A 13,339-nucleotide genomic window follows, 5' to 3' on the forward strand; every position below is an offset into this window, starting at 1 on the left:
GCCAGCTCCTTGAGTACCCTGGGGTGCAGATTGTCAGGGCCGGCAGACTTCAAGGTATCCAGCTTCTCAAGGTGTTCCTTCACGAGGTCAGCATTGATGGAGGGCCGGGGATCTCCCTAGCCCGGACCTCCCTGTCCCGTAGCGGGCATGGGCGTCCCATAGGACTGATGAAAGACTGACGCAAAGTACCCATTTAATAGGTTGGCTTTTTCCTGGGCGTCAGTTGTCAGTTCCCCCTTGTGGTTCAGCAGGGTCCTATGTTGCCCTTGCTTTTCCTCCGGCTCCCCACATATCTGAAAAAGGACCTTTTATTGTCCTTGATGCTCCAAGTTAGTTGGAGTTCAGTTGCAGCCTTGGCTTTCCTGGTTTGCTCCCTGCAGGAGTGGACCAGTGCAGAATAATCCTCCTTGGAGGTGAATCCCATCCTCCATCTTTTGTAGGCCTTTCTTTTCAGCCTCAGGAGGTCTGCTAGGTCCCTGGAGAGCCAGGGGGTGCTGCTGTGTCCTCTTGCTGCCTTTCCTCCAAGATGGAATAGACTTATCTTGTGTATTGAGGATTGCTCCCTTGAGGAGCAACCACTTTTCTTGAACTCCCCTCTCCCTGTGGTCATGGTCCCTTAGGGCCTCACTGACAAGTCTTCAGAGCTTGTCAAAGTCAGCTTTTCTGAAGTCAAGGACTTCTGTGTTGCTGACTGACTTGCCAGCTTTATGGCAGATGGTGAAGGTGATCAGCTCGTGGTCGCTGTCACCCAGGTTCCCATCGATCACTAGGTCGCCGATTAGGTCATCCCCAGTAGTCAGTACCAGGTCGAGTAGCGCTTTGCTTCTCGTTGGCCCATAGACTTCTTGAGTCAGGTAGAGGTCATCCATGCATGAAAGGAAGGTTTGCGACCTCTCAGATTTTGCTGAATGATCCTCCCACGAGATGTCCAGGTAATTGAAGTCACCCATGACAACCATCGTCCTGGAGCATGCGGCCTCAGCCAGTTCCCTGGCGAACTCCTGGTTGCCAATATCAGCTTGTAGGGACATGTAACTTTCCTTATCATAGAGAGCTACACCCCCGCCCCTTTCATCTACATGATCTTTCCTGTACAGAGTATAGCCATCAATACCTGTGGTCCAGTCATGGGTGGAGTCCCACCAGGTCTCCATTATCCCTATGACATCATAAGTATTTGCACTGAGCAGGAGGGCAAGCTCCTCCTGCTTGTTCCCCAAGCTCCTGGCATTCGTGTACAGGCAGGCAAGTGTCCCCTTGGGGGCTCTTGGCTTGCCCACAGATTGTACCAGGGCTGGAGCAATGGGGGGCTCCCTTAAGTGCCTTGGTCTGCTGGCTTTGCAAGGGTTGCTCAGTGGGTCAGCAATGGCGGTAGTCCCCGCATCCCCCAACAGGCTTAGTTTATAGCCTGGTGGAGCAGGTCAGCCAGTCTGGCTGAGAAGAGCCTCCTCCCCAGGGGAGAGAGGTAGAGGCCATCCCTTCCCAGCAGCTCACTGCCTGTCTCGCCAAAGAGTGGGCTGTGGTCATCGAAGCCAAAGCCTTTCTGATGATACCAGTGCCGCAGTCTTTGGTTGACTATGTGGATCCGCCTCTCCCTCCTCAGCCCATAGCCCGAGACTGGGAGGATTGGCGAGAATACCGCCTGTGCTCCCAGACCTTTTAGCCCCGCTCCCAAATCCCTGTAGTGCCTCATGACGTGGCTTGGAGCGCTCCAAGCCGTGTCATTGGTGCCCACATGAATAAGGAGCATAGGATAGCGGTCTGTGGGCTGGGAGAGCTTTGGAATCCTCTTCACAATGTCCCAGATGCAGGCCCCTGGGAAACAGCAGACTTCCCGGGCTAAGGGGTTCGGGCGGCTGATCGCCCCCTCAGCCGCCCTAGGCCCCCCCCTCAGGTTAGAGTCCCCCACAACAAACACCTTACGTTTTGTCTTGGGGATAGCGGGGGCGGTAGCTGCAGTTGGGTTTGTGTTGCCTGTGGGAGCTGGTGATTCAGCAGGCTCTGCTGGGACAGCAAGAGGTGTGTACCTGTTGCTAAGCTCCGGCGGGGCAGGGGCCTTGGTGCAGCGGGCCTTAGGGCCCTTGACCACCTTGGTCCATGCCCCTGACTGGACAGAATGGGAGGTCCCAGAGTTCTCCTTTGTCCTGGAGGGAGATGGTGGTCTACCCTCCGGCTCCCGGGAGAGAAAGCCCTGGCAGTAGGAGTCTATCTCCTGCTGACAGTCCCTGATGGCACGCAGTCTCTGGACTGTGGCCTGGAGCTCCTCCAGCTGGCGTGCCAGAGACTCCACAAGGGGAGGTGGCCATGCTCCCGGGCCCCAGAGCCTGGAAAAGCGACAGGCAGCCCCCACAGGCAAGAGCCAGGGGCTCTGTCTGCGTGGAGCCCGGAACCATGGGTTCCATCAGGGTGGCTGTCTCTGAGGTGCCGGGGGGGAGCGGGGGGGGCTGCAGAGCTCAAGAGGACCCTTGGAGTATGGCGCGTGCCCATCTGTGTCATGCCTTTGGTAGGCTGGCTATGGCTGGTACTGTCTACCCTGAGGGGTTCGCAGGCAGGGTCTCGGGCCCTGCCGCGCACCCTTCTGCACGAGCTCTGCGCAAACTCACGCGCCAGCAGACAAGCGCACCTGTTTGCGTGGCTCTGGTCGCATGGCTCCCTGGGGCGCTGGGCGAAGTATAGTCCTGGGTGGGGCTTGACCTGGCCTGGCTCCATTCAGCCGCCTCCTCCCATTCACTCAGGGGTTAACCCCGTCCCACCACGGGCCCCGCTTGCCTCCAGCTGTGCTGGGGGTCAGGCGGGGGGCTCCGCAGCTGCTGGGGGGTCTTTGGGGGGCTTTGGGTGAATGGGGGCACAGCGGGCTTGACGCTCTGGAGCCTAACTCATTATTTTCCATGTATATAATCTAGTTACTGGGGGTTTGTCTTGAATGCTTCCCCACAATCCCCCACTGTGGTGGGGGAAGTGGCAGCAGGGGGTGAGGGCCAGACCTCTGTCCCTTGTCTCAACATGCCTTGCCTCCTTATGCTTATGGATCCCCCCTGTCACTTGTCCCCTGCTCCTCTTTGCGCCTCCCCATTCCTGTGTCTGCCCCCCTGCACCTCTTTGACCTCTGCTGCCCATCTTCCTTTCCCTTTTTGCCTCTCTGTTGCCTGTCCTCAGCCACTGTTTCTCTGAGGCCCACCCTCGCCCACCCACCATTTTTGCATGAATTTAGGATACAGACAGTCATTGCTGCACAGAGCTTATAATCCTGGTATAAAATAAGAGAGAGAAAATAGATATGGATAAATTACCATGTACCAGTGTTGGTCAGCATGACAGGCAGTGGTATGATATGCATACTGTTTCAAGTCTGAATTTCTTAAATTAGTTTAAACCTCCCCCCCCAAAATAACAGAAAAAACAGAACCTTAGTTACCATGCATGTGCTATTTTCAGGTTAAGGTAAAGAGCTTTTCATTCTAAGGATCAGATCCAGTATCAAAATAATGAATGTGAAAATCTTTTGAGGTGCTCTTAATACTATAGAAACAATTTCTTACACAGAAATAATTTCAGAGCAGTTGTTTCTCTGTAACATTAAAGTCAACAGATTTATAGAAAGGATAAATCAAGTCTTTTTTGCAATCTCAGTTTGTGACTCAGCATTTGATTTAATAATTGGCAGTTTTCAAAGCAACATATACCTCAAGACTGCCTGAAATGGGCAAAATAGGGTCTAAAACAAGAGGGAGTCCTGAAATACAACTGGAAAAACTGCAGTATGTAGACTGGCTTTTGGTTCTGATTGCTGTTAATGTTTATGAAGATGTATAGAGTATATATTTCTTGCCTCTTGCTTTTCTGTTGTGTATGGTCTCTTCTGCTCTATTGTTTCCTTATCTGTTTTGTAGAATCAGGCGTACCTGGTTTTATTTGTCATCGTTCAGTTGTGCTTTTTTTTCAGCAGAGCTTCTGTTTACTCAGTTTTTCAGGTCTTTTGCTGACAATTACACTTGCAATATAACAGCTTTTGTGTTCTGTTGAGACAGTGGGGTACCAGTGTTACCTTAACACTAGGACAAGTGAAATTGAATACTGTATTTTGCAAATAGAAGCAACAAAATGTCCAGAGCATAATGTTATTGCTGAATCCTTTCTTTAAAGGAAAAGGCAACCAAGTAAATCAAAGTATAAGAGAAAAGCTTTAGAATAAAACTTTATCCCAAGTAATATGTAAAGACTTGGGGCTTAAGCAACCACAAATAGAAAAAGTAGGGTGTTAATTTGGGGGCATGTTATGCTAAGCAAGTTTCTTGTAAACAAAGAAAAAAGGTGATTATACATTAAGACTAAGCATAAAATGGTTCATTGCTTAAGGACTTAGTGATGTGGTTCTTGCAGACATTATGAATTAATAGGCAATTAAGTTCTCAGTGCAGTTCTGTGAAAAGAAGGTCCCTATTGGTGTCTTTTCTGAGTTTTGCTAGTGGCTTTAGGGGTGGGCAAAATGGTGGATCCAGCTGGTGGCCAGACTACATTTCCCAGCAATCCAAGCAGTAGTATGCAGGCAGCAGATTGCAGCTCTGACCTGGCTCTGGACCATGCTGTCCCCACTGCAGGATCCCAGCCTGGGCCCTGGACCAGCTTTCCACCCTGCCAGCCCTGCTGGGGTCAGTCTCCATGGAAACCCTGGCCCCATGTTGTCATGGCCCTTCAGCTGCTGGGGTCTCCATGGAAACTGGCCACAGTGATGCAGGCAGGGGCTGCTGAGAAATGGAGTCTGCCAATCTGGCTCATGGGCCAGACTTTGCCCACCCCTGCCTTAGACTAAACTTCTTTTGCTTCTGTTCATTCCTTTATAAAATGAATATAATAGTACCTATCAGCATTTACCTCCTGGGGGGTGTTGAGATCTGAATGGTGTGAAAGAGACCGCCTTTTCTAGTAGGTGCAATAGTAGTTTTACATGCTCAGTTGAAATGCCATCTAGAAGTGAAAATTTCTTTTATTACAAATACTTTTTGTTTACATCAAGCAATGTGGAATAAGTGAACACAGGATAGCTATTGTTTTACAGTTCTAAATTCTGTGAAAGATTGCATGCTGTATTAATAGTGTGCATTTGTTTCTTTCCAACAATTTGATATATTTGTATAAAAATGCGCTTAAAGCAAAATGAATCAAAATATACGTGTTCATGCACAAATATTCTAAGTCTTTTATATAATTATTTTATAAATTGAGATTTAGGAATTATTTTATAAATTGAGATTTAGGAATGTCCATGTCAGTCAAAATGACTTCAAGTAATGCATATGGTAATGTCGTTTTTGGACTATAGAGAGGACATTGAAGCATTGCTGAGAGTCTGTGGAGAGCTGTGTAGTTGTATAGCATGAGTTCTTCATTTCCAGCTACTTCAACCATGTTCGTTGCAAAGAACAGTTTGAAGATGTGGGAATGGGGCAGAAGAATACATGTAGTTGCTTTTGAGATGCTAGTACTACCAAGGAGGAAGAAAGGAAGCAGAACTCACTCTTGAAGATCAATGTCAACAGCAGGAGAGGAATTTCCAGGCAGAAAACTAGATCATTAAGCAAAAGTGGCAAGGGAAGTTCATTGGGGGACCAGGGGTGGGGGTGGCGGGGTGGAAAGGGGCAAGCAGGTACAAGGTGAGAGAAAGAAAGCAACCAGGCAGCAAAGGGTGAAGGCGAGGATGAATTGAGTGGATGGGAAAAGAGTAAACTAATAGCAAAAGAAGACCAATGTGATCAACATTTTCAAGGAGGATTAATCATAGCACTACAGTAAAGAAAACAAAAACACATAATTCAGTATAATAGAGCCAGAAATAGAATGGACTTCCTGGGTCTTCAAGTCCACAAATACTTCTGTAAACATACTTCTTATTTAAAGAAGTTATGAGAGCAAGATGTTTTGGGTAACTTAGAAAGGAATGGAGGCACCAAAACATTTTAAAATTCTGTTACAGTAGATCAAGATCAACTTAATTATGCCTGTCTATTCTCATACACCACCTCCTTCCCTTCTCTGAAAAGTTACTGAAACAAGTTAAGAGTGAGACATAGTGAGGAAATATGTATAGGCCATTTAAATTTTGTCCTTAACACATCTCATTTATTTTGAAGAGGAAAGCACTCTTGGATGAAGTGCACGCAGTCTGAGCACTTGCTTTACTTAGAACAGCAATCAAAGAACAATAACTTGTTTTTCGACTGTGGTATATTTTTCAGTCCTCTTGGTAAGTACTGTAGACAGATTGAAGAGGAGGTTGGAACAGTATGCTGAAAAGGAATGACACAAAAGTGGGTTCAGTTATGTGGTCTTGGTTCAGAGGAGTGCTTAATCATGTATTTGAGTGCTTTCCTGAAGGGGGTCATAATAAGAGTAAAACTCAAGTTTTAAATTTTCACGCTAGATATAAGTGGTTACCAAATCATATAAAATATAATTAAGATGTCAGTTTTGTATTGTTAATTACTGGCAGCCTGCTCAGTTTAATGCAAAGCACAAACATTTTTTGTATTAAAGAATTTGTAATTGTACAGTAGCACCGATATTATAATAATGACTGAAACTATACGCAGGCAGTAAAGCTGAATATTTAAATCTGTTATGTAGTTAAACAATGGTAAATACAGCATTATGTTTTCTTTTGTCTGTTATATAATACACCTTCAGTTGTACATCTTCTGACTTTTTGATGGCAGGACAAAATGTGACACAAAATACAAAGTCCTTTCTTGAGTTAAATAATAAAATAACAAAAAATCTTGCTAGATAAGCTAGCAAACCAACAAGGCCAGAATACATTTCTACATTTAGTGACTAGCAGTATAATTAAAATATTTCTGCTTAAGTAGTCAATATGAATTGACTTAGCACTGAGTATCTGTATAAGGTTTTCACCAGTTACAATTTGTAGATCAGCTAGTCACAATTAAAGCTGTGAGTGTGTTGAATATAGTGCAGTACATAAATTACAGTGGCCATTGTGGTTTCTATAGTATTATTGTATAATTAGCTGAAGGATTTGGTGACAGCACAGCTATTGTACCAGTATTTTAAGGTCTTGGCTCCAGTCCTAATCTTACAGATGTGCTTGACAGCTCTTTTATTAAGCAAAGCAATGAGAAGCGGAACTGTCCTATGATATGTGAGGAGTGTTTCAGCTTTTCATAATTAGGCATGAAATGCTGCAATGATACTATAAGTCCACTGACATCCAAGTCATCTTGACCCTATTTTTTTCCATGGGTAGAGTGGGAGTGTAACTGCATCTAATCTATTAATAGCTGTTGAAATTAACTGTGTAGTGTTGTAATGATTAAAAACAAGAAACAAGCAAACAACGCACAATTTTTTAACTATATGGCAGTGTAGGTTCATTTTTTTAAACTTCTGCTTCTTCAAGTGTGCTCTGCAAGTTTTGTGGTGTCCTGATATGTCTACATTTGCAGACTAGAAGGTTTATCAGATCAGGCAGAAGGTGCTAACTTGTTTAAAGCTAGCTCAGATCTCTCTGCCCTGCATTGGAATGTGAAACCTAGGCATACCCTTAGAGTACAGTATGTAATGGGTGCAGTTGGACTTAGTGATGCCTTGTCACAGTACTTATAGATACCCTGTCATGGTCCCTGCTGTTTTCCTCATGGCTCTAAACATTCAAAGAGTGGGGCTATGACATGCTGAGTGCTGCATGTGCTTCCAGCCAGTGGGGCAGACTCATCATATGCTTTGTTCCATCTGGATGGATCATTCCTTGTGGTTCCTTAACTTTGATTAGATTTTGTTATTTCTTTTTTTTTTTCTTTCCTCCTTTCTTCTGGATACTTAAAATCTTAGTGTGGGTCCTTGATTTCAATGTGTTGGAACCAAAGATGAGTCATCTTGCTTTCCCTGCTGTCTTGGTTGTTTTAATGCATATACAAAATGATGTGGTTTGTTAGGTTGTGTGGCCCTGCAGCACCTTCACTTCCAGTTACCTCAGGGTGCTTCTGTTATTTTAATCTATATTTAAACTACATTTTAAATAAATATTTTTTGTTTGTTTTCATAAATAAATTTCTTATGGCCTAAATCCTCTTCTTCATCCCCAGCCACATATTGTCTCTGTCTATCTTGGAGATTCAAAACTGATTTTTATTGGGTCTTCCTAACCTTTTATGTCCCACATAGGTACAGACATTATGATAACTTACTTCCTAAACCATTGCCACCAACTTTAGAGAATTAAATGAAAGAGGAAGGCTCTTTGCCAAAAGGAGAAGCCTCTGTGATCATTGTCTACTGTATGTTTTCATATTTCAAACCAATGACAAATACAATATCATTAAGGAGTTTTATTACTTGAGATATTTCCTTAGATTAGAAGAAATGAGTCCATAGTTTACAGTTGGCAAAAATACAGTATGCTTCGCTATTGTTGTTTGTTTAGTATGGATATTAATACATTGTAGGGTGCTATTCCAAACTGATATTAGACTTTGCTTTGCTATTTTGCTATTACTGTATTTTGTCAGTGAACTTTGTCTTCAGAATCCCTGTTTGGAACCCTGTTCAATAGATTGAATGTAACAAGTATACACTTGGAAAAACCATAAAAAGCTTTTAATCTTAGTTTTCCCTTTTTTGCAGAATGATCAAGTGTCAGCCTCAAGAGTACAGTTTTATTCCTCGAACATGGATCTTTCCTGCAGAATATACACAGTTTCAAAACTATGTAAAGGAGCTGAAGAAGAAACGCAGACAGAAAACTTTCATAATCAAACCAGCTAATGGTGCAATGGGGCATGGGTAGGTTGAATGTTAAACTAGAAATTAAATATATTATGTATGGGTTCCACAGAGAAATATAAAGTCTTTATAGAAAAAACATTCATTCTAATTAATGGCGGCATTTGAGTTGTAATGTCTTTGCTGTATCCCTTGCTACTGACAACATGAACTGGGAACTGTGCATTAACAAAAGGTTATTATGAGAGTGGTAAGTTCTGCATACGGAGGCTCACATATTTGATAAAGGCTTACAAAGCAATGTGAGTTGTGATATAAGATTAAGAGGAAATGGTAAACAGGGGAGCCTTGATGTAGTTCTGAGTTGGTCATCATTACAGAAAGCTTTTTCTGATATGGCTCAAATATATCTCAAGACCACAATTTCTTTAACATAAATACAGTAAGCTAAATACTATGTATACAGGACCCAGAATAGTGGTATGGGATGTTAGCGGAAGAATGGGAGGCAGAAATATCACTGCCCTAGTCTTAACCCAGAATTCTTTTACTTTTTTTACTTTAATTCCATCCTTTTATATTTTAAAAGATTTTAATGGGCTGGAGTTTAATTTTTATTTATAAATAAATTCAGCAAATTTATAAATAAATTCAGCAAAACATAATGCAGTAGTACTCAAAGACCAATAATTTGTTTTCCCACCATGCTTTATTTTTCCAGTCCTCTTGGTAAGGACAACACTATAGAGAAGCTAAGGAGAAGGATGAAACAGTACAATTAAGAGGAATGGCACAAAGGTGGGTACCTGATGTGTGGGGAAAAAAGGGCTTTCCAACTCTAGCTCATTAAACTGCTGTATCTTAAAGTGTAAGTTATAAATACTACAGGTTGGAATTAAAGTAAGAAAGCCATGAGAATTCAGAAAGTTGGAAAACATTTTTAGTTTAAATATTAAACCTATTTAAAATTCTGCATGTGTCAATGATGGACATTTTCCAATCTGTGAACAAAGTGTAAATTGTGGGAGGAGGGGAGATGAGAGTGTAGAAACATCAGACCTCCTTCTGACACCCTTACTCATGCTGAGTGGTACCTTACTCTGCAACCAGTCTGGTCAAAATCATTTTGCTTTGAACTCTTCATCAAAGAGTGGATCTGAGACGCATCACCAGCTGAGGAAAGAATGGAAGCCAGTTCAAAGAGATGCTAGGGAAGAAATAATTTTAAAAGCCAGTGACTGGTCACTTCGCCTAACGATTTGGAGAAGTAGAGGGGAAGCCCACTATTTCAACTTGTTGAAGTGGAGGGAGCAGAAAGTTAATTTAAAATGGTACACTGATTTTCTTCATCCCACTGAAGTAATATTATTTCTTCTTTATCCTTTACAGTATGCGAGTGGTGCATTTTTCTGTCTCTCTCCTGATAATGGCATTAACTGGCCTACTAACTAAACAACTATTAAACTGTACTTCAAAGAGTTGTAATGTATTAGGTTTTTTAAATTAACTTTTGTGTTTTTAACCAGAATCTCTCTGATAAGAAATGGGGAAAAAATACAAGCTCAGGACCACTTGATTGTCCAGGAATACCTTGACAAACCCTTTCTTATGGAAGGTTACAAGTTTGATTTACGAGTGTACATTCTGGTAACCTCCTGCGATCCATTAAAAATATTTTTATATCATGATGGACTTGTGAGAATGGGCACAGAGAAATACCATCCACCCAGTGACTCAAATTTGGTAAGTATAAGTTTTTAACAGATGCATTCATATGAATTTATATGTGAATATGGTGTTAATCAAATGTCAGGTACTCGGTAAGTAGAAGCAAAAAGCAGTTAGTTTAATGTTTGTCAAACAGGACTTTTGCATTGGCAGGCAAAAACTGAATAATTAAAATGAAAAAAATAGCATTTTAAACATTTAACTCATTATTGCTCTGCTGTGCAAGAACACAATTACATAACCTTGTTATTGCCTATAAATGGTAGCAGTTTTAAATTATACTTGTTCTAAATTTAGAACTATTTTTGTGTCTAAAGGATGTAATATTTCTAAGCATAGGGGGAAGAAAGACAGCATTTTTTAATATTCAGATCTAGAGAAGAAGAATTGAAGTTGACCACATTGACAACTGATCTTAGAAACTGTTGTTGAGAAACAAGTTATTTGAAGGCATCCCAGAAATCAGTGTATGCTGAGCTCTGTTTACTACTTCGGCCATGTACAGACATTCTGGTTCTCCTTAGGAGTTGCTGCTCACCCAGGAGAAACCTGAAGTGTACAGAACTTGAGGTTTTTTTCTTCCAGAGCAAAAATGGCCATTCCAGGAGGAAAAAAACCTGATATCAGGATTAAATCACTCTCAGAGTTTCTCTTGGAAGAGTGGATGTCTATACACATTCTCTTCTGAGAGAAGCCACAGTGCAATCCTCCGTCTTGGATCCCAGGGTTCTTTGCTCCTGCCTCTGCTCCCCATGCTTCTTGGGGGACTGAGTGTTGCTCGTTGGACTGTACTCCTCCAGCCAAGCAGGGAGCAGAATGTGTCCCCTTTAACATTCTCATATGGTGTTGCATGGAGAGCTGGGCTGACCCTGAGCAGTCAGGGCTTCCCTGTACACTGCTGCCATTCTGTATCCAGGCCTCATACCTTCATCAGCTGCTGTCCAGAGAGGATACCTTCTCCCCGTGCTACCAACACAGTCCTAGCAGAATCTTAGCGTTTTATTTAGAACAGTAAGAGAGCACTTTAGTATTATACATGTCAGCTGGTCATTGATCTGATACTTGAACTCCAGATTAGTGCTTGTGTTACTGTTTTCAAATGCTAAGGCACGGACTGTATGATTCCTTACAGTACATAGCATAAAGTTATTTGTCCCTTGTTTCAGGTGATATTCATCAGTTAATGCAGCAGTCTCCTTTGCTTTTGCATATTAATTACCAAAGTTCATATTTAGTATAAGTTGCTTTGAATATTACTTGTGTTGTTCATAATAACATACCATTGATAACACTGAAATATGCTCTGTAACAGAGCACCAGAAGAAGAGGAACAGCCAGTTCTGATCCTTCTGACATTGTCTACATCATCAGTATGCTTTTTTCTAGCTTTGTCAGCATGTTTTTTGTTGCGTGTACTTTAGAAGATAGCTCTGCTCTGTTCTCAAACCTGTTAATGTTATTATGCATTGGTTTTGTAAAGTGCTTTTTAGTAATCTGGCTCATATCTATCTAATAATATTTTTATAATCCAGACATTTTCAGAGCAAAGCAGTTGAATTATTTCACAACATTTTCTTTTAATCCTTTGTGGTCTGCAAAATACCTATTTGTTTAACATGATATGTTTTTTATGGGAAAATGTTATTCAAGCCTATGGCCTTGATCTGATTCCTAAAACAGCATGAGAAACCATGGCAGAAAATGTATTTGTTGCGATAATCCAGCAATTAGGAAAGTAACTTGAAACTGGCTTATTCAGTTCTGTTGATTTTTTTTTTTCCACATGTATAAATAACTGGAGTAAAATAATAAAATGATGGGTGGGGGTGGTGGTTTTATTTGGATCTTTTCTAATTGGACGGAGGCAGAAAGGTTGCAGTAATATAAACTGGCCCTTAAGCAAATAATATGCTATAACAAATATTTGTCATAGTGATGGTGGAAGTTGTAGAAGTAGTCCAGCAGTAGTATAGATTAATGCATGTTTTTGAAGAACACGAATATAAATGTGTGTCTAGGCTAGTTTAAAATTATATCTTGGGAAACAAGAAATCTTCGCATTTAGAAGTCTTAATTTAAAAATATCTGCTAATTTGTTCCCAACTTTTTAATAGTTTTTGCTTCTGTTCAGTCTGTTTATTTCCTTGCTAATCTTATAGGACTCTAGTGTCCCTCCAAACTCCCCAGTCTGCTTCCATGTTCTACTGCAAAACATAACTGAACTGAATATATTTATATATTTCCATATATAACTAGAACAGACAATGATTTGGCTATGTGTCAATGTGTGAGTGCCTTGGAACTTCTCTGCCTCTCATGGTTGGGGGCCAGTAGTTAATGATGAGCAATACTGACAAAGGCAGTGGTGGGAGGTATACGTTTATGGATAAAAGATATTTTTAAGAGAGAAGCTGTAATATTAAATTTAGCCACTTGGTGCGTTATGTTAGTTGCTTTCTACAAACTTTTTTATTTTTATTTTATTTTTTTTAATGTATGCACTTGTAAAGACAACTTATATAGGTCCAGTCCAACAAAGTACCGTATTTACTCGAATATAAGGTGAGTTTTTCCCCTCTCCCCTGTCAGTAGAGGGGTGAACAGCTCCTTGTCTTATATTTGCATAGAAAAAAACCTCATTAAGCACATTGTCTATCATTAACCTGCCTCCAAAAGTAGCATGTGCTCAGTAATGGAAACCAACTATGAAGATGAATAAATGCAGCCAATGGTGAGTATGTCTGTAAAACACATGGCCCGTATTGAGCAAACACACTGGGAACATTCTACAGGGATATGTTGGTGCAGTCCAGTTGAGTAAGACATTGGCAATCTCTTGCAGTAGAAGATGATTGTCTTCCATGATTGTCTTATC

At 41.7% G+C, this 13,339-nt stretch overlaps 1 protein-coding gene across 3 annotated transcripts in view; it reads left to right on the forward strand.

Annotated features, from left to right (window-relative positions):
* The window catches only part of TTLL7 (tubulin tyrosine ligase like 7), an 82,053-nt gene that overhangs the window by 5,321 nt on the left and 63,393 nt on the right, over positions 1 to 13,339 (forward strand). For all 3 annotated transcript variants that reach the window (XR_002100240.1, XM_019531196.1, XM_019531197.1), the window contains exons 5-6: positions 8,638 to 8,796; positions 10,263 to 10,479. Coding sequence is in view for 2 of the 3 variants with exons in the window: in XM_019531196.1 (XP_019386741.1) it covers positions 8,638 to 8,796; positions 10,263 to 10,479 (376 nt within the window). In the remaining variant the exon portion in view is untranslated. The remainder of the gene's footprint in view (positions 1 to 8,637; positions 8,797 to 10,262; positions 10,480 to 13,339) is intronic.

Source organism: Crocodylus porosus, unplaced genomic scaffold (assembly GCF_001723895.1).
Source record: "Crocodylus porosus isolate Cpor-Errol unplaced genomic scaffold, CroPor_comp1, whole genome shotgun sequence".
NCBI classification, from domain to species: domain Eukaryota; kingdom Metazoa; phylum Chordata; order Crocodylia; family Crocodylidae; genus Crocodylus; species Crocodylus porosus.